General features: G+C 41.0%; 2 protein-coding genes across 4 annotated transcripts in view; one reads left to right on the forward strand and one right to left on the reverse strand.

Annotated features, from left to right (window-relative positions):
* Positions 1-26,857, reverse strand: part of LOC146493773 (uncharacterized) — a 561,837-nt gene that overhangs the window by 405,883 nt on the left and 129,097 nt on the right. The window lies entirely within an intron of this gene.
* gabbr1b (gamma-aminobutyric acid (GABA) B receptor, 1b) overlaps positions 1-26,857 on the forward strand; it is a 98,822-nt gene that overhangs the window by 36,041 nt on the left and 35,924 nt on the right. For all 3 annotated transcript variants that reach the window (XR_014871783.1, XM_085147665.1, XM_085147666.1), the window contains exons 7-12: positions 1,602-1,847; positions 1,970-2,033; positions 15,753-15,830; positions 22,695-22,845; positions 23,287-23,419; positions 26,627-26,743. Coding sequence is in view for 2 of the 3 variants with exons in the window: in XM_085147665.1 (XP_085003791.1) it covers positions 1,602-1,847; positions 1,970-2,033; positions 15,753-15,830; positions 22,695-22,845; positions 23,287-23,419; positions 26,627-26,743 (789 nt within the window). In the remaining variant the exon portion in view is untranslated. The remainder of the gene's footprint in view (positions 1-1,601; positions 1,848-1,969; positions 2,034-15,752; positions 15,831-22,694; positions 22,846-23,286; positions 23,420-26,626; positions 26,744-26,857) is intronic.

Genomic DNA, 26,857 nt, shown 5'->3' on the forward strand with positions numbered 1-26,857 from the left:
CCCTAAATGAATGTATTTCAAAGCACACCCCACTTTTCAGTTATTTATTTGTAAAAAATGTTTGGAATCATGTATGATTTTTGTTCCACTTGTCACGTGTACACCACTTTGTGTTGGTCTTTCACGTGGAATTCCAATAAAATCGATTCATGTTTGTGGCTGTAACGTGACAAAATGTGGCAAATACTTTTGCAAGCCACTGTAAAAATGATAAGCATCAAATAAACTATGAAAATCAATATAGCAAAAGCCGTAATGGTTCACTTGGGAAAATAAGTCTTTTCTGCAGTTTTTCTTGACCTTCACTGCAAGACAAGACAGGTAAAAAAAGAAAAAAGAAAGCATGCAGTAAAGCAAAGGCAAATCAAAAGGATGTTAGATGCTTAAAAGTGTAGAGGATGGACGTTTTGCAATCCGGTCAGTCATTTGTGTGATCCCTGAGTCCATGGCTATATCATCACAAGCAGTAATGACAAGAAGACTGAAATAATTTCAACAGTTAGTGTTTGTTGAATTCCCTGAGCACTTTAAACACACAAGTAGGCCACACCTTGTGACTACTTAGAAATAATGTCACTTTTGGAAAACAGGCGTTTTTTTTTTTTTTGCCTAAACTTGTTTTTGTCTTAAACTTTAAGTGATTAAACAGTCACAGATTATTCTGAATCTTTTTACACGTACCATTAAAACTGTCACTGTGGGCTCCCTGTTGAAAAGTCAGAGTGTTGTTTGAAACAAAAATTGTACAACATCAAACGAATGTCTGCCAAGCCTTTTTTAAGCAAATTTAATGAAGACTCGTGGAGGTTCACTACTGAAATGACAATAACTTGCAGTGTGAACAACTTTTGTTACATATCAGTGGAAGAGCAGAACTGCAATTTTAGTACATATGCTCAGTGAAAACGTCTGAGCATGTGACCATATTGTTAAGTATTTTATACTCCCTTTCTGTTACGAGAAACATAACATTGTTTTGTTGGAATTTAACCCTATAATCCCCAATACCTTCACACAGTGCACATATTTTTAGAAACATCATTAATTAATTAATAAATTATTATTAATTATTATTGTTAACAAATTATTAATTTATTTTTTGCCTAATAACTAAAATTCTTATAACTTAACATAGTTAACGCTTTCATCATATACGGTGTAGCAGGATGAGGGGTTTTTAGCCATTTTGCGTAGCCCTAGTTACTTGCAATTAGGGCTAGGCAGACATGAAAAACATGACAAACAGAATTAAGGTGAGGTTTTACATGTGCACATCATGAACAATGAGCATTGTAGACAAAGGAAAATGTTTTCTGTGGTATATCTGGATATAAGAATCTGACAACTTAAAATATGCCTCAAGTAAAATGCTTCAAGGTCACAATATGCTTTCTCTCTCTCTCCCTTTCTCTCTCACTGACACACACACACAAACACACACACACACACACACACACACACACACACACACACACAAGACCATGCAAAGCAAGTGAAATGATGTAGTCACTGGGCTTCTCTTTCATATTTGTTGGGGTTTTACCTTATGATCAGTGTGTCCTATGTCTAACTATTGCTTTGTCATGGTCTCCCGTATCCAGACCTCTCAAGAGTTTCTTGCTCAGCTCATGTCCAAACTTGGGGGTAAAAATCCAGAAGAAACAGGTGGTTTCCAAGAGGCTCCGCTGGCGTATGACGCTGTGTGGGCTCTAGCGCTGGCTCTCAACAAAACCGTTGGGCCCCTTAGGACCAAGGGTCATCGTCTTGAAGATTTCAACTATAACAACCGAGATATCACTGCTGAGATCTACCGAGCAATGAACACCAGCTCTTTTGAAGGAGTGTCTGTAAGTGCAACACTTATTGGTGCTGGAGTGAGAGAGAAAAAGTTGCAAAGAGAAAGACACATGGGTATGTGTGAAGGGTGCGTGCAGATATTGCATCATCAACATTTTTATGCTTCTTTCAGGGTCATGTTGTATTTGATGCTCAAGGATCTCGAATGGCCTGGACTTTAATTGAACAGCTTCAAGGTATGCTACAGCAAACATGTCTACTTTCAAATAGAACTGATTGTTGGGTCTGTGTTTCCACATGCCCCGCTAGTTTAGAGACTTATTCCTCATGAAGAACGCAAGACATAACAGAACAACCAACTCACTAACGAGGGAAGTTTTGGGTCAGAACCAGCTCTTGGAGCTCACGCTCCTAACCTGTCCCCAGCCCAAATCCTTCAAAGAGCAGCTTCCCTCGCAGCTATTTATTGACAAACTGTTACAATACACATACAACACAACACAAGCACTTCCCACTGTAAAACCCCCCAATGGTTCTAAGCAGGGTTTTAATAGTTTTGCAATTTCATTAGTTTTTATTTTTATTTAGTTTTGACTTCAATTTTCAATTTTATATCAGTTTTAATTAGTTTTTACCAATTGTTTGCTAGTTTAGTTTAGTTTTTATTTTTTTGAAAATCCTTAGTTTCAGTTTAGTTTTGATTAGTTTCAGTTATAGTTTTAGTTGTGTTTGCAATAATTAAGTGTAACAAAATCCCAGTTTCATCATATCAGTCATTCTGCTCATCCTTGGGTATGTTGCTATTCCAGCTACCATACTGCACCCTGGACAGGTCGCCTGTCTGTCGCAGGGCTAACACGCAGAGACAAACAACTCACATTCCCACCTATGGGTTCTTTAAATAAATAAATAAATAAATAAAGGGGGTTAGGGTTAGTGACTCACACAGTTATGTAGATATCCCCGTCCTGTTGTCTCGGGATGCATCACGCTGCCTTGCCTGGGGTTAGCTTCTGTTTTCTGGGGATGAGGGTTGAGTGTGCTCCCTTACCTTCTCAAGGTAAGCTAGGTTAGCCTTCTTGTGTGAGCTTTTCAAGTGCACTTTAAGGTTTGTGGGATTTTTTCCCCTTTAGAAATGTCCCTCATAATTTGTCTCTTTCCACTACAAGACACTTGCTTTATCCAAACACAGTCATATTCAAAGTAATCCCAAATTGGACTCTGGCGCTTTCTCCCAACTTTTCCTGACATGGTTCTGCGCGTGGACGGAGCAGCGACACAGACGACTCGACTAACGTGCTGCCACCTGCTGGCATAATGAGACACAGCAAGAAAAAAATCTGGAAACTAAACTTCATTTTCACCCTTGACTATTGTATGACACGCACACATCAATGAAAACTAAACACATTTTTGCTATAAATTCAGTTAATTTTAGTTAGTTTTGTGAACACTCATTATAGTTTTAGTTAGTTTTCCTTTTTTTGTTTTTATTTTTATTTCCGTTAACGAAAATGTTTTTTCACTTCTAGTTTTCGTTATTTCGTTAGTTTTCGTTAACGATAATAACCTTGGTTCTAAGACAAGGCACTATGTGTGTGTATGCATGTGCAAGAACCTGTGTGTGTGTGTGTGTGTGTGTGTGTGTGTGACCTCCTGCTCACCAAAAGGGTCATAAAAGCAGGAAGCTTACAACACAAGAAACAGATCTTCCAGACAGAATGTATCTGCAATAAAACAGCACAGAGTGGCTGGAGAGGTGGTCAGAGACAAAGGAATGTCTTGATCCTATAGATTGAACTCAGACTTTACAAATTTGAGAAACCACAATGACAACATTCAACAATTAGACTTAACATTCCCCCCTTTTTGTCATTGTATACTTAAATTTCAACTTATGCACCCTTGTTTGTGGCAGTGTCAGTGTAGATTTCATTCATACACAACTCCTCACGTCATTCACCTTCTATCGCTGCAAAGGTTCACATTCATGTAAGTGTTAACCTGCTTCTCGTTGATCTCATACACAGTAAACTACATCCTGCAAGTAAACAAATGAATGTCAACAGTCAAACAAGAAGAATCAACATTCCCAAAAATCATATGTCACTACAATCCAAACATTTACAGACACTGGCATTCAAACACATCAGTTGATTTTATTGTTTGTCCATGTGGCTCTCAGCTAACTTCAAAGCTGTAGCCTGGTCAACACTCCTTTTATGACTCCTATCAACCCCTCAAATCGTCTCACTGTAGGCATCCTGTGGGGGTTAGAGTCAACTGGTGAATCATCTGCATTTACAACTCTTCTCCTTTCCTGTTGTCTCTGCAGAAAAAGATTTTTAAAAGGAAATTAGATCAAGTTGTTTATGATCTTCTCCTCCCTTTTTTGAGTCATGTCCACCCATGGCTCAAAACTTAAACATGATGTAAATGTAGACAAAAAAAGGCTTCTCTGTTTACATCTCTCCCTCGCAGAGGTGCTTCTCTGCAGTGCACCAAATCTGCAAAATGACACACTTTAGGTGATCTTCATCCTTGGGAAGGGTGGTGTCAGCTATTTCCCAGTCTCCTAGCATCTGTGCTTCACACAGAACCACAATTCCATCACTGAACTTCCTCTGTGCTGTCACTTACGGAGCTTGGCACGCTCCCTCAGGTTCTCACGTTCCAACGCTGCTGACGATTTAAGGCAGAGCACGTCGTACACCTTAGTTGTCTTCCTCAACGTCAACGTCGAATCTCCTTCATTTTATTTAAGGTTTTGCTGTGCGAAATCTCCTCATGACACTCGCTTGGAAGCCCAATAGCACAGCTCTCTGTAGGATGTCTGCTGTGCTGAAGATGATCTCTGACCCTCCTGAAGCTTCTCTCCTGGCCTCAGCTTCCATCTTGTCGACGATCTTCTCAGTCACTCTTTCTCATCACGACACCTGCAAATTAAAAATTGACACTCCTCTTGTGCCACACGGCTCTCGCCATGTGTCAACTCCCCAATGAGACATGTACAACAATGTTGCTCATTCTCTCTGAAAAATTCTCCAGGGTTTCCCTCTTGGAGCAGCTTCACTCCACCTGTAACCCTGTCAAAACATCAGTCAGCAGTTAAATGTTAAGATTGTTTAACTCCCAGCTCCACCCGGAGCCTGTGTCCTCGAAGACAAAGTCCTTAAGTTAAAACAAACTTCACATTTGCAACTAGGGGTGGGTTTTTATAATCGATTTATCGATTAAAATCGATTCTGGCTTGGATAACGTAAAATCGATTCATTAAAATGAATCGATTTTTTAATATAAATTTATTTTGCCCGAAATGCCAGAATCTCAGGTGAAATCTCACAAAACTTCAACAACCACCAAACAGCTAAGACAGTAAATGAGAGCAGGAACACGGATTCTGCACAAAGACTTAAACACACAGCGTAACCCGCGGATCAGAATCAGTGAGATGTCGCCTTTCTCACAGTCGGGGCTGAAAGCCGACAGCTCGCTGATTCTGATGTTTCGGTGGGTCCGCGCTTTGTGTTCACGCCCTTTTTGCGCTGATTCTAAAGCTGTTAGTTTGATGTCTCTCCAAACAATATTGACTGAACCAGCAGCAAAAGAAGATCCAAACTTCACATAAACATCGTCATGTGTTCACTCTGACTTTTGCTGTTTTGCTTCCACCACGATGCACAGCTCTCTCTCTCTCTCTCTCTCTCTCTCTGTACTTCAAGAACAGTTTCCCGTCTAAAATCTGTTTTCTTCATTATTCGCTTGCTTGTTACGCACAAGTCTACCGTTGTTTACAGCGCTGTCGGCCGACTTTTTTTTTTTTCCTTTTACTTACTTCCGAAAAGAAAACCTAATTTCTGCCGTTCAATACTGAACAAATTTAAACATTTTAAAATTATACAAAATGCAAAACGCTCAGCCGTGTCTCTAATAAAACCGCTGTAACTTCAGAGGTAATGTTCATATGTTGATTAATGGTTTTCTTTCGTTTTTGATGTACTGCAGAATATTTTTATAAAATCCAGGCCAGGAAAATCACCTTCATGTTTTTCTGTGTTTTATCTTCAGCTACTTTGACAAAAAAGGCCTCTGCTGTGATGCTCACACCTTTGATAAAGTCTTGCGTGTGTCAGCTTCCTTTTTATAGATACAAAAATATGTAAATGTACTGATCTGAATTATAATATTTCTGACTGTCAAAATTTCCCAGATTCAAATCGAATTGAATCGAATCGATTCTAGAAATCAGTGATGATACCCAGCCCTATTTGCAACCAACTGCAGCTCAAGTGTAATAAAGTATTCAGCATCACAGAGACAACTATCATTGCAGGTTTATTCTGAACTCATTAAACCCCTACGTTTTCCTATAATTTGCTTCAAATCATTGAACATCTGAACTTCATTCCACATTGTAATCAGTGACTTTCCTTGAGTTTGTCACTCACCATGAGCCCAATAGTGGTCAGATAATGAGCCCCATTTGACTATTCTGTAACCACTGCACATCTGTTCAATTGTCACTTCTCTGTCTGTGCTGAATCCTTTACAAGCACGTACAACACAAAATCTCAATAATCCTGTGGTAGAAAAACATCATTAAGTTGTGTCCTGCTGTAAATCACATGATCAAATCACATGATTAACACTCTGCTGTAGAAAAGAAAATGTAAATATTAGCGCTGCGCAGGTGTATGCACTCTTTCTCACAGTGCACTCTGTGAGCAACACAAAGTAGTGAATAACACACCTGGTAAATTCACAAACATCCAGAAAAATTACAGCTAAAAAGGTTAAATTTGCAGAGTTCACATAGTCATGTGACCCAAGTTTCCTCCCGTGGTCTCCTCCTGTTCCTGCAACCAGAGACACACACAGAGATACATCCACACCTTTGTCGGGTTCACATAATGGTATTAAGTCAGTCAGTCTTGTCAGCTTTTACCAGTCAGTCCCCCATTTTTTTATTTTCACTCATTCATTCACTCAGTGATTCTTTCTTTTGCTGATAATGGAAATTATCGTCACATTTCGTTTCCACTCTCAGCAAAACGACAACATTCAAAAAGAAAAAGAATTTAGACTGGATTTCCTCGTTGAAAACTTATAGAAAAAGGGACTCGCTTCCTAATTGTCCCAATAAGTGACTTTCTCCAGAGCCCATTTTAATTTAGGAAAAACTCACTTTGCAACCGTTCGCAACAACATGTTGTGTAGTTCTTCCTATTCAAACGTTCAGATCTGCTTAGATGACAGGAAAATTATCAAACAAAACTTTCAGTGCACTATGAAAGTATCAAAATAAAAAGAATAAAAGAAAGGAAAGGAAAGGCCTTGTTAAATCATGACACGTGTTCTTCATTTCAGGGGGGTAAATCATACCAAACCTAATAGGCAGGCTCAACTTAGTAACAAAAGACAAATCAACAGCCAGATTAATTCCAAAACATCCATCCATCAGCCGCACAACACACAACATAAGCCCAAGTTTGTTTATTAGCTATGAGTTTAATCCCCAGGTCTGTGCTTCTTCACTCATTTAGGTCACAGACCCATTTTATTCAGTTTTCCTTCTTTCCCCGTCATCACAAAACATGTGACATGTTGTCATGTACTTCACAAAACAAGTTTGTTCTTATGTAGTCAGAGGTATGTATCTGGGTGCAGGATTCACCCACACATCAAAACAGGAAACTCAGTGTTTTAGTCTCCACTCTAACAGACTCCAACACATCCCATTCACTTGTGCTAAAATTCACCTAATAGTCACCTTTCCTTAATCTAATAATGATCAACTAATTTGCATATCAGCTATTAACCCACCAAGTTGACAGGACAACAGAAATGCATGTTCAAAATATTATCACAAAAATAGAATTTCCTTCAAACAGTAAATTACTTGTGCTGCACCAATCAAGCAGAAAGCATTCCCCAATTTACTACATTAACAACTACATTTATTGTCTGATCACTGGTCAAACCAGAATCTTTTTTTCCCACAAACCCACAACTGTTGTCCTGCAACCTAGAGAGTTAATTGTCAGCATTGGATAAATTCAGCATTTGATAACAAGCTGATTTTCATTGCATGTGTGTGTTATTAAGCAGGTTTAATTGATGTCTGTGGAGCTGCATATCCAGCAGGGCATGTTCTTAAAGCTGCCTTTCCTACACATTTCTCTGCTATTATTTGATCATTTCTTAACTACTTTGCTATGAGTCCACTGGTCTTTGCATCACTTTTCATCACACTAAGTGACTTGGACAAGATGATAACCAGACTCACATGCTCAAGATGCTGTCTAATCTTCATGAGCTCTCTTGTGTTTGTAAGTGTTAGTAGGGTTAATGCATGTTCTGTTTGTGTGTGTGATTTTGTATATGTTTCTTTTTGCAGTGTTTCAGACTCCTTCACAATTTTCCCACTTAAAGCAGTTTCCTTTTTTTCCCAGGATTGCTAACCCAAATTTTGATTTCCCAAATTAAACGACAGCCTTCCTCTGTGTCCTCACCTGCTCCTCTCACTCCGTTCTCCCCTCTCTCTTTGCAGTCCAATGGCAAACAGTTCTCTTCAGCTTTGTCCTGTGTCATCCTCACTGTCTCATCTTGTCACTGATTTTAATAGCTTATTAGATACAGTGTGCAGTGATTTTGTCCTTTAACAATTATATGTGTATCATGTAAAGATATTAATGTATGCAATGTCTTGATTGCATGCTCAATCATGCAGGTAAGTAAATCCCAAAAGGTTGATTCTGTTCATCTGGACGTTTTCAGTGGGAGAAACGTTTTGTCACTCTAACAAATAAAAAACCATCTAAATAAATCAGGGCACTGAATATTTCAGATTTAACACTGACCATTACCCCAGATTCCATAGAGCTGACATAAAAGCTTATCCATAATTTTGTAAATGTAAATAAGAAAGTATGTTGGCACACAGATATCTATCTAGATTTTGCATCTATTATTGTAAAGTCTGTATAATAGGTATTGCTACATAGATAGAATGGAAAGGAATTATGTTTTATCTAGAAAAAAATACAAGCATATATTCACACTGAAGTTCATCTCAAGCCTTATAATGGGAAAGTCTTCATTAAATGTGCCATGGCTGATGCCGAGCATTTGTTACTCAAAACAAACAAAGAAACAAACAAAAATATTCAAAACAAACAAACAAAAAAAGTAATGTATTACACATTAGTTTTGTTACACTACTTTTTCTATAAGTAATGTCGCATGTTACTTAATTTTCTGTCAAAGAAAGTAATTTGTCACGTTACATTATTTTTGTGTTACTCCTCTACCTGATCTGTTATACAGATCTCTCTCTGCGCCCCTCCCAAATGGCCGAAATTCTCACCCTATCTCTAAGGGACACGCCAGCCACCCTTCAGAGGAAGCCCATTTCCGCCGCTTGTATCCACGATCTCGTTCTTTCGGTCACTACCCACAGCTCGTGACCATAAGTGAGGGTAGGGACGTAGATCGACCGATAAATTGAGAACTTCCCTTTTACACTCGGCTCTCTCTTCACCACCACAGACCGGTACAGCGTCCACATCGCTGCGGCCGCTGCACCAGTCCGTCTGTCGATCTTCCGCTACCTTCTCCCATCACTCGTAAACAAGACCCCGAAATACTTAAACTCCTCCACTTGGGGCAGGAGTGTCCCCAACCTGGATTGGGCACTCCACCCTTTTCCGGCTGAGGACCATGGCCTGAGGTTTGGAAGCGCTGATTCTCATTCCCACCGCTTCACACCCAGCTGCGAATTGTTCCAATGTGAGCTGGAGGCCATCACCCGAAGAAGCCAACAGAACCACATCATCTGCAAAGAGCAGAGATGAGATCCTGAGACTACCCAAGTGAAAGCCTTCCGCCACTTGGCTATGCCTAGAAATTCTGTCCATAAAACTTATGAACAGAATTGGTAACAAAGGGCAGCCCTGGCGGAGCCCATCACCCACCAGGAATGAGTCCGACTTATTGCCGGCTATGCAGACCAAGCTCTTGCAACGGTTGTATAAGGACAGAATGGCCCGTAGCAATGGGCCTGGCACCCCATACTCCCGGAGCACCCCCCACAGGACCCCCCAAGGGACACGGTCGAATGCCTTCTCCAAGTCGACAAAACACATGTAGACTGGTTGGGCAAACAAATCCCATCCACCCTCAAGTATCCTTGAGAGGATAAAGAGCTGGTCCAGTGTTCCGTGACCAGGATGAAAAAAATATTGTTCCTCTTGGATCCGAGGTTCGACTAACGGACAGACTCTCCTCTCCAACACCCTGGCATAGACTTTCCCAGGGAGGCTGAGGAGTTTGATCCCCCTGTAGTTGGAACACACCCTCCGGTCCCCTTTCTTAAAGATGGGGACCACCACCCCGGTCTGCCAGTCCAGGGGTACTGCCCCTGATCTCCACGCAACATTGTAGAGGCGTGTCAACCAAGACAGCCCTACAACATCCAGAGCCTTCTGGAACTCGAGGTGGACCTTGTCCACCCCAGGGGCTCTGCCACCAAGGAGTAGTTTAACTGCCTCAGTGACCTCGCCCCCGGAAATTGGTGGGTCATTCCCCTCATCCCCAGACTGCCAGTGGGATTGAGGACGTCCTTGAAGTATTCCTTCCACTGCCTGACAATTTTCTCAGTCTAAGTCAGCAGCACTCCACCCGCACGTAACCTGTCCAAGATGGCGGGAGTGTATACAGCAGGCCGTCTCCGTCTCTCTGTTAAGGATTTTATCTCTGAATTTGCTGACTTACTGGGGAGTGTTTTCTTACGCTGTGATTGTATTTTAATTGTTGGAGATTTTAACATTCATGTTTGTTGCGAGGACTTCCTTGCTCTTATTGATTCATTTAATCTCACCCAGTGGGTGGGTGATCCAACTCACACAAAAGCTCACACACTCGACTTGGTACTGTCCTATGGTTTGGATATCTGCATCACGGACATTAACAACCTTGGGATTTCGGACCATTTTCCGATTTTGTTTAACATTGTTACTAACAATGTTGATTTGTATAGCAATGGTTCTCTACGGCAAACGCACTCGATGAGCTCTCAGTCAATTGCTCATTTCACTGCTGCTTTTCTTTATTCTCCTCTTTCTGATGTTAATGCGTTGAGTGAAAATGGAAAAAAGATAAACTCCACGTCTCTTTGGACATTCTTTGTAAATGTCTATCTAGGTATCAAAAGTCTGTTAAAGCTGATAAATCGGTCTTCTACTCTGATATTATCAGGTCTAACTGCCCTAATGTCCAAGCCCTTTTTAGTATTTTTAATTCCTCGATAAACCCTTGCCCCTTCACTTATAGGGATGCCTCCCCTGTACTTTGTGATAATTTTTTAAACAATTTCACTGACAAAATTTTAGTTCTGAGGGCATCTCTCTCATCTCAGTCATTGTTAGTTTCTGACCCTGTTCCAGTCCCTGAATGCTTGACTGTCTTTCAACAGTTCAAGCCACTGTCTTATTCTGATTTAACAGCTATAATTGATCATCTCAAAATCTCTAATTCCCCCCATGATATCCTTCCATCTCGTTTTCTTAAGGAAGCTTTGCCCACTATTGGTCCTTCCAACTTTTACTGAATGTATCACTGTCATCAGGTTGTGTACCGTCAGTATTTAAGCATGCTGTCGTGCAACCCATTATAAAGAAAAAGAATCATGACCCTAGTGCTTTAACTAACTACAGACCAATCTCCAAACTCCCCCTTATATCCAAAATTCTGGAAAAAGCGGTTCTAAAACAACTTCAGACCTTCCTTGATACTAACGGTGTCAATGAAAAATTTCAGTCTGGCTTTAAACCTCGCCATAGCACTGAGACAGCGTTACTTAGGGTTTTTAATGATCTTCCTTTAACTGTGGACTTGGGCCATTCCGTGGTTTTAGTTTTACTAGATCTGACTGCTGCCTTTGACATTGTCAACCACAACATTTTCATTTCAAGACTGGAACATGTCGTTGGTCTTAAAAACATAGCTTTATATTGGTTCAAATCCTATCTCTCAGAGAGGTTGTTTTCCGTAGCCATGGGGCAACACTCCTCGGCCTCTGCCCCCATTCACTGTGGTGTGCCTCAAGGATCTGTGCTCGGCCCAGTTCTTTTTTCCTTGTACATGCTGCCATTGGGATTAATATTTTAAAAAATACAACATTTCCTGTCACTTCTACGCCGACGACATACAAATTTATTTCCCCTTGACACTGGATGTCTCTACTTCCCTGCAACCCCTATTTGACTGTCTAAATGAGGTCAAAACTTGGTTATCACGTAACTCTCTCACACTGAACGAGGATAAGACAGAAGTAATAATTCAATAATAATAATAAATATAACTGCTCAATAATAATAATAATTTTTGATAGTCACACCCCGCTGGAACAACTAACTGATGCCTTAGGGCCCCTTGCTAGCCATCTTTCACCCACTGTTAGAAACCTTGGTGTTTTTCTGGACAGCTCTTTTAAACTTGAGAAACAGATATCCTCTGTGGTAAAAAACAAAACAAAAAAAACCCCAGTTTCTACCAGCTGCGTTAGATATCTAAAGCAAAACGATACCTCCCTTTGAAGGACCATGAAAAGCTCATTCACGCTCTTATCACTTCCAAATTAGACTACTGTAATTCTCTCTACTGGGGCCTCCCATCTTCCTCTATTCACCGGCTCCAGTTAGTTCAAAACGCAGCTGTGCGTCTCTTAACTGGTACTAGAAATTATGCCCACATCACACCAGTTTTAGCCAATCTACATTGGCTCCCTGTTGATTATAATATCAATTTCAAAATTCTTTTGCTTACCTTTAAAATTCTAAATAATTTGGCTACCAGCTATCTATGCGAACTCCTTCCCTAATAAGGCACTTACTAGTCCAATCAAATGCTCCTGTCACAACCGAGGTCTCGTCTGAAGTCCAGATGTGATCGGGCCTTTGCTGTTGTAGCTCCCAGACTCTGGAATAACCTCCCGCCTTATCTTCGTTCCTCCGAGTCCATCCAGTCTTTTAAATTGCGTCTTAAAACATATTATTTTAGTCTGGCTTTTGATTAAAACTAGTATGTTATTTCGTGGCTAGTTTTTGTTTCAAACAATTGTCATATTGTTTCCTGCCCTCCTTTTAACTGTTTCTTTTTATTCTGTCTTATGCTATTGCTCTGACCGACTGTGAAGTACTTTGGTCACCTTTGTTGTATTTTTATGTGCTATAGGAATACATTTTGATTTGATTTGATTTGATTTGACTATACACAGTGCAGGTAGAACACCGCTTTCCCCTCCTGAGTCGCCTGACGGTTTGCCAGAATCTCTTCGAGGTAGTCCGAAAGTCTTTTTCCATGGCCTCTCCGAACTCCTCCCACACCTTGGTTTTTGCTTCAGCCACCGCCCACGCTGCATTCCTCTTGGCCTGTTGGTATCTATCAACTGCTTCCGGAGTCCCACAGGCTAACCATGCCCGGTAGGACCCCTTCTTCAGCTTGGTGAAGACCACCGCGACAGGCACCAACTATCTTGCGGCCGCAGCTCAATGCACCTCGGCAATGGAGGTGCTGAACATGGTCCATTTGGACTCAATGTCCCCAGTCTCCCTCGGAATGCTGTTGAAGCTCTGCCGGAGGTGTGAGTTGAAGATCTCGCAGTCTGGGGCCTCTGCTAGGTTTTCCCAGCACACCCTCACTGTATGTTTGGGCACGCCAGGTCTGTTCAGCGTCCTCCCCCGCCACCCGATCCAACTACCACCAGGTGGTGATCAGTTAACAGCTCAGCCCCTCTCTTTACCCGAGTGTCCAAAACATATGGCCTCAGGTCTGGTGATATGATTACAAAATCGATCATCGTCCTGTGGCCTAGAGTGTCCTGGTGCCACGTGCACTTATGGACACTCTTATGTTCGAACATGGTGTTCGTTATGGCCGAACTGTGATTTGCACAGAAGTCCAATAACAAAACACCACTCGGGTTCAGATCCGGGAGGCCGTTCCTCCCAATCACGTCCCTCCAGGTCTCGCTGTCATTCCCCACGTGAGCATTGAAGTTTCCCAGTAGGACAACAGAGTCCCCAGGAGGAGCACCCTCCAGTACCCCACCCAGGGACTCCAAGAAGGCTGGGTACTCTGAACCGCCACTCGGCGCATAAGCACAGACAACGGTCAGGACCCATTTCCTGATCCGAAGGCGAAGGGAACAAACTCTCTCGTCCACTGGGAGAAACCCCAACATACCAGCAGCAAGCCGAGGGGATACCAAGATACGCACCCCAGCCCGCCGCCTCTCACCAGGGACTGAGACAGAGTCCAGCCCCTCTCCAGGAGGCTGGTTCCAGAGCCCAAGCCATGCGTTGAGGTGAGACCGACTATATCTGGCCGGTACCTCTCAACCTCACGCACTAACTCAGGCTCCTTCCCCACCAGAGAGGTGACATTCCATGTCCCAATTGCCAGTCTTGGTAGCCAGCGATTGGTCCACTAGGACCTCCACATTGTATCCGACCCCTGCGGTGCCTCTTGCAGGTGGTGGGCCTGCAGGAAGATGGGCCCATGTCTCTTTTTTGGGCTGTGACCAGCCGGGCCCCATGGACTAAGGCCCGGCCACCAGACGCTCGCCCTCGGGCACCCTCCCCGGGCCTGGCTCCAGGGCAGAGATCCAGTAACCCTATCCCAGGCAGGTTGAACTGTTCCCTCGATGGTCTTGTCGTAGGGGTCTATTTCATCTAATTCAAAAAAAGACATCAGTGTCACATCTTTGTATTAAGTACACAGTGGCATTCAGGATGTGGATAATATAGTCTGACACCATCTATACCAACAGATTGAAGCAGATTTATTTAAATGAACACAAAATGTCCCCATGAAGCTTGTAACTTATTTGCTTACCTAGATTTTCAGTAGTTCATAGAATCTTCTTGTCACAGTCAAAATGCTAGATTTGATGCCATGTAGAAAATTGTGATTTTATTTCCCAAAAGCAGACTTGATTTAACAAAGGTGAGCCTGTTTATTCAGGCTGCTGACAAATTCAATCAAACAAAAAGTCCAAAAAGCAAGGCAAACCTAAATCTACAGGAACATACTGGGACAGATCACAGACATTGTCCCACCGACTTCTTACCATTCAGCTGACTTCAGGACTTGCCTGACTCTCTGCAGGTGCTTACTGGTTGCAGCTCTCCTAGTGGCCTTTTCATGGTTCAAATTTGTCTGTGGGATTCTTGTAGCTGTCCTCTAAGTCTGCAATGTTGCCTTCTGGTAGTGTGATCCCCTCGGTTGTAACTAGCTATATTTATATATATAAACACCCTGAGGACCAGTCAGTGAAATACATCACAGTGGGGGGAAAGAAGGTACAGGTAAATACATTATGAGATACTCAAGTGACTGAAAATGAAACCTTACTAGAGAACCAAACACAGACACTGAGAGAAACAAAAACGAAACTTTAATACAAACTGGAATTAAGAACTTAAGACTGGAAAGTCTGAGCAAATGCATAAGGTTGGAAATGTAAATAAAAAGCAAACAGAAAAACAAACAGAAGATATTTAATAATAAGCAGCACCTGAAAGTCCAAAAGCATGACAAATTGGGTCAACAACACTGTCCTGTTTTCAGGATCCAGCACTGTGAAGTTCCCAATTAAACCAGAAGGTCCACTTAAAGTCACGAGATGCAATGTTTCTCCTGTTGTATGTTAAGCTGCCTACATCCTTCAAAAGGAAAGTGAGGCAGCCCATTTCACAAAATGCCAAGCATTTAATTTGAGTTCAGTTCTGGTATAATTTTGCTGTTGTACTGAAATATTTAGAGGACAAATGTCCCTATACATATTTGGCTTGTTAGTAAGGTTGAAGACACTTCTGGATCTTCATTAATTATGTTAAGAGGCATTAGAGTGTGAGCCTCCACTCTCATTCTCTCTCTTTGTCTGTATTTCACAGGAGGAAGCTATAAAAAGATCGGATACTACGACAGCACTAAAGGCAATCTGTCCTGGTATGGGAATGACAAGTGGATAGGTGAGGAACATTCATCTTCCTATGCCCCTTTGTTTCTCTGTCTTGTACTCCACCCTGCACCCTTGTCCCAAATTCCTTTTTCCTCCCTCTGTTGTTACCCTCTCCTCTTTACCATCTCACTCTCTGTGGTCAATTTGCATACATTTTTTTAGGTTTTGTTTAGCATGTGGGAACAGCAACAATTTGCTAAATTGTAAAAGCTCACCAGATATCCAGGTAAGTCACACCTAGATAACAACAGTTAAGCACTGTGATGGACCAGTGCTGTGCAGTAGCAGTTAGATTCTATTTATTAATTAAGCATGAAAACAAGTTTAATGCCATGACAGCGATACATTAAACAGAAGGTGGCTGCTAAAAGTCAAGTAATCTGGGTGGATCTGTGTTCTCTAATAAGCGCACAGAGGATCTGAGACTGCATCCATTTCTGTTCTGCCTACACGAACAACACAACGCAGATCTCACAGTGGTTAATGCACTGAAAAACTGTGGAGAATGTTGCAAGTCTGTCAGGTGGGAAATAAAATAATTGATGCAATGGGCAGTAGTGAGAGGGGGTAGTTGGTACATATTGACCTTGAGCTGTTTGGAATGTTTGCTTGGTTGTTCAATGCCTGTAGCAAGTCCTTTAAGAAGAGGCAGATACTCTTACTGCTCAAAAGTTGAGGGTAACTTAATATATATATATATATATATATATATATATATATATATATATATATATATATATATATTCTATTCAATTCAATTTTATTTATATGGCGCCAAATCACAACAAAAGTCGCCTCAAGGCGCTTCATATATATATATATATATATATAATAAATAATAAATAATAAATCTCCTAGGACCCTGCGTCCCTGTGGACATCACATTTTGGGTTATTTAGACCAAAGTATTCACTTTTGCTCTACAAGGGCCCGATATCCACTTACGAGGACGTTATACTGCCACTGTTCTATCAAAATCCTAACAAATATCCTAATTTGTGGCTCTCATTTTTCTTACAAACAAAAATCAGGTAAAAAAAAAAAAGATTTGATAATTCTTTGTTTTTGCATTCATCGGGCCCCAATATGCCCAAATATCAAAGAGAAATTAAAAATGCATGCTCTGGAAGAGTTCAGGTCTTAGGAGGTTAAACATTATTTAGAAATTGAGGTTTATGTATCATATTTACTATATTTACCACCCTAATTCCCCACAATGCTTGCTTTTGGTGCAGTGCCACCACAGGTCCTGATGATAATGAGCCTTCAATACTGATTTTCAGCCTTGTCCCTTTCACAAAGAGGATTCTCCAGATTGGTGAATTATAATATTATTTACTGTGGATGATGACATGTTGATAGTCTTTAGAGTATTACATTGTGGAGCATTATTCTGAAACTGTTCCTCAATTTGTAGACACGTTTTTTGCAGTCTAGCTAACCTTTGTTTCTTCTGAAACACTGCCTTTGTAAGATGCTCTTTTATTACCCAATCATCTTACTGACCTGAACCCAATTAACCAAATTAGCTGCAGAATGTGCCTGATACTAAATTTATTTAGTAACACATAAAACCAAACATTTATCTGGAACTTGTTACAGTTTTGTTTTTATAAGTGGTGAATATCTTTTCACATTGGAAAATAACAATAACAACAAAAAAGATTACCTACAGCACTGCGTACCACTAAAACTGACAGCTGAAATGGAGGTGACAGCACATGCCCAGTTATGTGCACTAACACCAAAGGGGGATGCAGTTTGCTATTGCCATACAAAAAGGAAGAGCATGCACATTGCATTCATGAGGGAGATGGAAGTTACACCTCTAATGTTGTTTTGAACACAGATATGTTTCACCTACCTACTTTCTTTGTCATCTCTTCAGATCGTTTTCTTCCAAACAAGGTGAATTATAATGGGGGCTAATTTGCTATCAGTCATGAATAGGGATGGGTACCAGTATCCAGTGCCATGATGGCACCGGTTCTGACATAAACGGTAGTAACCAGACCGAAAAGCAGCGCACATTTCAGTGCTTTATTTCAGTGCTTTTTTTCCTGAGAGTCATACACTTTAGATTCTAGCCAATCATTTTACCTTTCCGAGGATAGTAGGCGGGTCCAGGTACGTACGTTCTTTTAGAGCAGAGCTACAGATTAAAAATGCTCAAGGCAAAGCGGTCAAAGTCTGGCTGTACTTCACAGCAAAAGATGCAAACTCAGCAGCTGCAACAAGTGCTTTAAGCTGATACTGTGATACTGTCAAAGGAGGTAACACCTCAAATCTGATGAAACACCTGGCGACGCATAGCGTTTTTTTAAAAAGCTGAGAAATGCGCCGTATTTGATAGCTTGCTGCAAGACCTCACACCGAGCACATCTACTGCGGGTGTGGTGCCTGTTATCGACCCGGAGTTAGCAACATCCCCCAAAAACCCGAAGAGGAGAGTCCTGGCCCCTAGCCCTGCCAGTGTAGCAGAAATGATGAGGATGATGATGCAGCAGCAGCCGTTCTTCTCTGCGTGAGTAGCTTAATGTTGTCCGTGTGTAATTTACATTGAGTAGGCTAACCACATTATTACATTAATGCATGTAAGGTGAACTAGCAAACATCATCATAGCTACATGCAGCTGTCTTCTTGTTTGATGGCAGATACTCCCTTCACCCTGGCCAAAAAGGCTAAAATGACCAAAGAAAAAGTGGAAAACAGTTAAACATGAGAGGTTTTTGGACAAAATTGGTGTTTTTTCCATTGTTTAAGCACTGCTTCCAGCCAAGAGTGATACCATATATGCCCTATAGCTGCAGAAAAGACTAACATTGTTATCTTTTTACAAAAAAACAGCTAAACATGAGAGGTTTTTGGACAAAGTGTGTGTTCTCCACTCTTTAAGCACCGGTTCGAGCACCGTTTAAGCACCGTTTAAGCACCGGCACCGTTTCAAAAGTACCGGTTTGGTACTGGTATCAGATAAAACCTAAACGATACCCATCCCTAGTCATGAATAATAAATGTGCTCAGTGCCATTCTTAGCTCCTTAGGGTGTAAAGTGTAACTTTTAGACAACAAGGTCATCCAAGTGGCCTCTCTCTGGTATGACAAAGCTTCAAGGGAGGGCTTGTTGTATATGTTGTATTTTTGCAGTCATGCATATTCAAGTGAGGGACATCTGTAAGTTGCCAGATGCTTTCAGCAAGGGGACTTGTTACGTAATGCAGTCATGATGGGCAGTCACCCTAAGGGACATGTCTAGTTGCTCTCCTTCCCTTGCTGTCCGTCCTGCCCTTATAATTGGTTGGTGCCAAAGGAAGCTGTGGTGGTGACATGACAGAATTAGGCCTCCTTACTGTGAGTTTGTTGTAGATTGGTTCTTACGTGTCTTTGTGTTCCAGCAATGGGTATCGTACAAGACATATAGGTTTTCCCCTTGTTCCTCATGTTTGTCTCTTTCTTCTGCAAATTCTTTCTTCATAATCCATCCTGATTCATTAGTTTCTTATCTATATAAATCTGTCTAACCTGTCATTTTTCTCTCTCACTTTTATTTTCAAGTGTTTGTTCATCTCCATACTTTCTCTTCATTCTTTCAGTCTCTTTGACAATCACTGGCTTTCTCACATAATGTAATTGTAACCGTTATGGAGCCAATTGTCATGGTAACATACTATCCTGATTCTACCATCAAGGGGCAGGGAGAGGTCTTAATGTAGGAGAACACATTTCCCAAAGGACACTCAGTTATACACACACACACACACACACAGGTAGATTATCTCCCTTCAGCAAACACACCCACTCACTTGCACAGTGCATAGTCTTTATGAGTTATGATTCTGGCTCCCTACAGTTTAGTCTTTTTACTGCAGAATGTGTATTTACAAGGCATTGCACAGAGGGTGAAAAATGCTTCCTAAAACATTAACACAAAAACAGAGCAAAAATGAAGCAGTGCTTATAATGTAAAATGCTAATGTGGCAGACAGTTTCTTAAAGTGTATACACACACACACACACACACACACAAACACACACACACAGTAGCCATATTTGAATACAGTGTCAGCGAGCGACATCCCTGTTTTGACTAATTGCATTTTACTTATGTGACGAGAGATCGGCCCCATGCAAATATCACCAAAGGTGGAAGAGAAAAGATATAATAGGCGCTGATGTGAAATGTCTGTTTTAACCAAAAAAATGCATCTTAATAAAATGTCATCCTCATCCTCCTCACCGCAAGCCTCATCTCGTGAACTCAAGTCAAAACTCGAACACACAGAAACACATAAACATACCTGATGATGTTGCAGTTATTTATTGTCTCCAGAATAGACGTGCTATGAGAGCTAGCATTACACCAGCTAATGTTAGGATTTTGTGTCCTAAAAATCACACTTTGTTAACAGTTTGATTGCATTCTTACATCATATCAGGGTGTATTCACTAAGTCTTAAGAAGCAAGTAAGTTATTACCAAAGTAAAAACAACTTAATATGCAAGTAATATCATGGTAGCAACAGTGGTTACAGATGAATAATATTACACTTTTTCTAACGTTTTTTATTGCCCAGCTTGAAGGCATATGTGGAAAGACCAGACCCCACACACACAGTGTGCACCGAATGTCTCTTTATTCCCTTTTGCCACACAGCAGTGTATTTCCACAGGTTTGACACACATGCATGTCCCGCTGCTGCTCTTCCCCAGCGTCAGGCACATGTCTGAAGCCTCCTTCCTCTCCACTCCAGCGTCACTAAAACAGTAGAGAGCTTGTCAGCGCATCACCACGACCTGTCCACTCACCTGCCTGGCACCGCCTCTTGAGCTCACTCTTCCACCTCTCCCCTGCAGCTGAACCAGGGACCACATCCTGGCCACAGTCCATAATTCATATTCCTTGTCTGTACTGGCAGAGAAGAACTGGCCAACGTAGGGACAGAAAAAATGATTCTTAAGTTAACCAGCTCAGAAACAAAGCTGACGCAGGCTCAGGCAGAAAAACTGTCTCTTGCTGAGGAGAGGATTGCTGACAATGAGAACCCCGTTTCCTACTCGAAGAAGGAACTTGTGGAGCCGGTGCAGCAGGTGTTTCAATGAGCAGTGTGGAATCATTGATCCAGACAAACTCAGCGGTGAAGTGACAATGCCACAGCTACAGTGATTGTGGTACAGGTGGGCCAGCAAATGGAGGACCATGATGTTTACAGGGACCCCCGAGAGCCAGGCGAGTTGTGCGGAAAAATTAGTTTGTGCTCAGAGGTAACTGACGAGACACAGGAAGCCAAACTGAACATGATGCATGCAGGACAGGAGACTAATACGACAAAATAGGGACTAGAGAAGCACACACTGAGACTCAGACCGACTATATACAGAGAACAAGGTAGAGAGCAAGGGACACAAAACGAGCATGAGGGACACAGGGAGAGAGAACGGGACAAACAGAACATGAAACGGAACAAACCTCAAAGAACTAAGAACGAGCACCAGGGCTCTCAAAACTGAACATAAGAATCACATAATTCCCTAAAACATGAACAAGACCAAACAATGCAAAACACATAATACAAAATGCCCAAACAAACTCAAAACAATAGGTCAAAACTCAGGACTGTGACAATAATTACAATTAAAAATGTATATTTATATATATCTCCAGAGGTCTCCACCGGGTTGGTTAACTTTTCAGTTGCTGATAAGTCTCCCTACGTCTGACAATTTCAATAAATCTGTTCCCAGTAGCGATTCCCTGGCTGCAGCTGATAGCAGAGGTACTCTGCTCCTGCCCTCTGCCTCTGAACCTTTGAAAGTCCTGAAAGCCAAAAAAAACCCCTTCATGCTAAATATTGGGTCCGAGTCAAACAAAACTTTCCAACAATGCTTTATCATTGCCAGCTGTCATTTAAAACCAGCCTATTCTTGTGACTTGTAGCCATAGGATGCAAACAGTCCTTATTTGCTGTTGTTATATTTTTGAATAACATTCTACTATACTCAAATTCAAATTCAAATTTTATTTGTCACATACACAGTCATACACAGTACGATATGCAGTGAAATGCTTAGACAACTGCTCGTGACCTAAAGAAAAAAAAGAAAAGGCTATGAATAAGATAGGAAATAAATATGAAAATTAAAAAGGGTAAATTTAACTGGGAAGGAATAAAATAAAATAAAATAAAATATATAAATTAAAGTTGAAAATAAAATAACTGTACAACAAAATACACAATACACAGTATAGAAATATATAAGAATGTATGAAGAAATATAAATATATATATACACAATAACAGCAGCTGTACAAGTATTAAATGGAAATGAAGAATATAATGTCCAGTGTTGTGCAATCCACATTATTTAGTGTCTTGTGCAGTGCAAACTAACTAACTAATACTAACTAGTAACATGTGAAAAAACTATTCTGTTTTGGAGGCGTTGTCTTGTTATTACCTTTCCAGTACATCTGTTGTTACTGTGATTTGGACCAAATCAGGTGAATTGGATTCACAATGTTGCTTTGCACATCTGGGAAATGACTCATGAACAACGTGGAAATCAGTTAAAAATAATAATAATCCAGACGTTTAGTGCAGAGCTGCATTTCTGTACCTATTAGTGCTGGTTGCAATGTGAATGGTAAATTAACCTTGCCAATGGGGCCACATATTATGTGACTGTGTGTGACTCACTACTAACATTAATGGCTCTTGGAGGATGGGCTTTGCTAGACACTAAACTGACAGGAGACCAAACACTGGCATGCATTTAGTGTTTCTGCTCTGCTAATTAGTTTCCCCTTGATCCCTCTTGCTCATGTCCTTTGTTGCATAAAGTGTTCTTAACCTTCATGTTTTGTGTGTCTGTCAGGCTCTGGACCTCCTGCAGACCAGACAGTGGTCATTGAAGAGTTTCGCTACCTGTCTCAGAAGCTCTTTGTGTCTGTGTCTGTCTTTGCTGGGTTGGGAATCCTTCTGGGAATTGTCTGCCTCACTTTCAATATTTACAACAGCAACGTCAGGTACAAAAACTCAACTCTACTTTCACTTTGTATTAATTATATAAACAATAGAGCAAATAGATACTACCCACGCAAGAGCTATGCAGAAATGGTGATGCTGAGGAAGAACCAAAACATTTAGAAAGCTTTTTGAGTCCTTTGAAACAAGTAAACAAGGACTGACTGAGAGTTACTTTGTTTTAATGTTGGCTTTTGAGCTGCAGTAAAAATAAATCAGCTAAATCTTTTGTTAATATTCTATGAGGTTTTGTTACTGCTCAAAGCACCAGAGGGTTCACTTTTTATTGACTATGAATATTCTAGTGGAATACATCACAAATTCCATTGAAGGCCATGCATTCTGTGGTTTGTGGTGAAATGCATTTTAAAAGTAATCATCCCAATACATACACTATGTTTCTACTTGCTTCTTTAAAATAACTGTTGGTGCTGTTGCTCCAGGTACATTCAGAACTCTCAGCCCTACCTTAACAACATGACAGCAGTAGGCTGCATGATGTCTCTGGCTGCTGTCTTTCCTCTGGGTATTGATGGTCTTCATGTCCACAGGAAGCAGTTTCCTATCATCTGCCAGGTACACTTTTAAAGTTGCATCTAACACAATGATTTAGCTAAAGACTTTTAACACTGATGGTTAATTTCCTACTGCTACTTAGAATTATCGTTCTTTACTGAACGGCAACCAGTTCTTAGTACTGAGCAAGTGTGAAACTTGCAACTTTGGTTGAACGGTGACACAACTGGGACTTCTGTGGAGGTGGAGGATTAGCTGAGGCCACTGTATGATGAGTTTTGCAGTAACAGTTTAACAGTCTTACTTAGGGGTGAAAGACTGAGTGTCAAGATGGCTCTTTATGACAGGCAGGTGTCTAGTAATTTGAGTGGTGCAGCAGTGGAGAGTGTGCAGGCGGGTTAGCTTCAGTTAAGTCCTTCTCTTTACAGTCACAAAATTCAGAAAGTGAGTGGCAGGTGGATAACACAGGACAGCAGGAGTGGAGCAGAGCAGGTTAGCATGGTAAGGCATAGGCTGACAATCAGAAGTAGGGCTGGGCCATATGGCCTAAAATCCATATCACGGTATAATTTGAAGCATGTGCGGTAACGATATATATATCGCGATATATTCTTTTCTTCTGTATAACGTATTTTCAACACTATAAGGCACACTTAAAATCCTTTAATGTTCTCAAAAATCAATAGTGTGCCTTATGTATGAATTTTGGTTGTGCTTACTGACCTTGAACCGATTTTGGCTGCAGAAATCTGTTTAAAAATGTTTTAGTACAACTTTGGTAAGCCGCACTGCTTGATGGATTGTCAGAGCATTACGGCTGCCGTAGTGAGGAGCTTCGCGGAGTAATCTGAGTACAAAACTCCGTCCGCTTCAAGTCCCAAAGTCAAACAAACACTGAGAGTTAAAAACGGAGTTAGAAGTTAACAGGAAGTTAGCTAGCTAGTTTCCACCGAAACATTTTTTTCGGTGGAAAAACCGAAACGTTTTTAACTCCATGTTCTGACTGAGAGATTTTTGAAGTTAATTAAAACGTACAGCTCTGCTATCACTTCCAACATAAATGAAGACAGGAAACTAAACAGCAGTGACGTTTGCAGGGTTACTGAAGTTGGACTACCTGGTATATAATGATGTGCTACGTGATTGCTAGCGACACAGCTATGTTAGCATAACATTAGCACAGTGAAGCTGGAGGATGAACGCCAACTTTTTTTCCACTCGATAAAAGTTAACGTGAGGGATTCTGGTGGTCAGGGACAAATGCAATCGCATAGCAGGATGCTATACACGAGGCAAACTTCATCCACAATACGAGGTTAGTCATTAATATACTGCAACAACATAGGAACAGAGCAGCTGCGAGAGAATTCAACATTAATGAATCAATGTTACGGAAGTGGAGGAAGCGCAGTTTTTGCTTTCCCCATATTTCAAAAGTGCTTCATCTCTTTGCTATGACTGTCGCCCGCCATAATTTGCAGATGATAATGGTTGTAACCGCTGCGATGCTTTCGACCAAACAGACGCCGCTTGATGACATCATCAACATGCGCTATCGCGGTAGTCAAAATCTCTATCGTTGGCCAAATTTATATCGTTTCTATCGTATATCGTTTATATCGCCCACCCCTAATCAGAAGGCAGACAGAGTAACAGTAAGTTTGTCAATGGGAAACTGAAGCAGAAGTAGCTAGGAGAGACACAACTGTGACGGCTAAGACAATATGGTGGTGCCCTCCTGTACCATCCAGGGCTTGCTGAGGTTATTCAGAGCAGGTGGGAGGACAACTCAAGCAGAAGGACTCGGCCAATAGGTTGACCCTAGGAACCCAGAACTCCACCTGAAAAGTGAAAGATTCTCATAAGAAGTGAGAGAGGAACAGAAAAAAAATAGCATACCCAGATCATGACACCAGTTAGACTTGGAAGTAGAGCAGGGCGATATGACCAAAAGTATTTATCACGATATACATTTGAAAATTTGCAATAACGATATAACTGATGATATAATTGACACTAGACAAAATACTTTACAACTCCACAACTTTATTAGTGCAAAAAACCCCATCAATGTATTTTCACTTAAACAAGCAGCTGTTTTTTATGTGCATTAAAGTTATATAAAAATGTAACAGTGCAAATTCCTTGCTGACAGTTTAACCAAAAGGCATTTCCAGTGGAAATTGGCCGACATATCCTCAGCATAACCATGTATAATATCCACAAAACTTAAAAAGAGGTTATACACACACAATACGGTAACATTATGTTGAAGCACAGTACGCATCACTCCGCGAGGCTCCGCCTACGACAGCCGTAATGCTCCGACAATCCATCAAGCGGTGCGGCTTCATAGTTTAGCAAAGTCGTACTGAAACATTTGACAGATTTTCGAGCGCCGTGTACATAAAATCGTTTCGAGGTCAGTAAACACAACCAGAGTTCATACATAAGGCACACGGGATTATAAGGGGCACTGTCGACTTTCAGAAAAATCAAAGGATTGATTTTAAGTGTGCCGTATTTTCCAAACAACACGGTAATAACGACGGCCCGCTAGCATGCGCTACCAAAATGCTTTGTTGTGTATCTGACGGACAAAAGCTAAACCAGTTCCACACCAGTGAAGTTGCAGCATTTTTACAAACCAATTCTGGTTTCATTTAACGATCCACTTTCGCTCTCCTCATTCTGCGTCGCCGCCATGTGTGTATGTAAACAAAGGCACTGTGCATGCGCGTTTTACCCATATTCTATCGCGATATTTCATTTTCCTATCGTTGCCCAAAATTACACGGGTATTACCATGAACGGTATGATATAGCCCAGCCCTACTTGGAAGTATTGTTGTATAAATGAATTGGCCCTGACAAATTCTGTATCAACGGGACAAAAAGATAAAGCAACTAATTGTTCTGTATTTTGAAGTCTTCAAACTATTTCAGATTTCTTTAAGTGGAATGAAGAACAGATATTATCCTATTGTAAAACATTGTTACTCCTTCCTCCCTGATGAGACTTTGACTTAAACTTTTACTCTTCCTTGTGATGTCAGTTGTCTGACTTATTCTGCCCATAGCAGACAGGCCATCACTGCTCTATTACAGAGGGTTGTGTACAGGATCGACAGCCTCACAGAGGGTTTTTGTCATTTCAAACTCAAACAGTTGCTTAATGATGAAGAATGACTGAAGAGCTTATTTGATTCTACTTGATATATTAATCAATGTAATCTTAAAACCTTTCATGTCTCTTCTTCTCCACTAGTTTCGCCTGTGGCTGCTTGGCCTGGGTTTCAGTCTTGCATATGGCAGCATGTTCACCAAGATCTGGTGGGTTCACACTGTCTTCACAAAGAAGGATGAAAAGAAGGACAAGAAGAAGGTAAATGTGACAGCTATTTGAATTTGAATTATGGGACTTTATGCAGTTTGTTGAAAAACTAAATACACTTGTACAATACTAAGAGCATTCCAGTATTCTACTGTGAAGTCAAAT

Source organism: Neolamprologus multifasciatus, chromosome 22 (assembly GCF_963576455.1).
Source record: "Neolamprologus multifasciatus chromosome 22, fNeoMul1.2, whole genome shotgun sequence".
NCBI classification, from domain to species: domain Eukaryota; kingdom Metazoa; phylum Chordata; class Actinopteri; order Cichliformes; family Cichlidae; genus Neolamprologus; species Neolamprologus multifasciatus.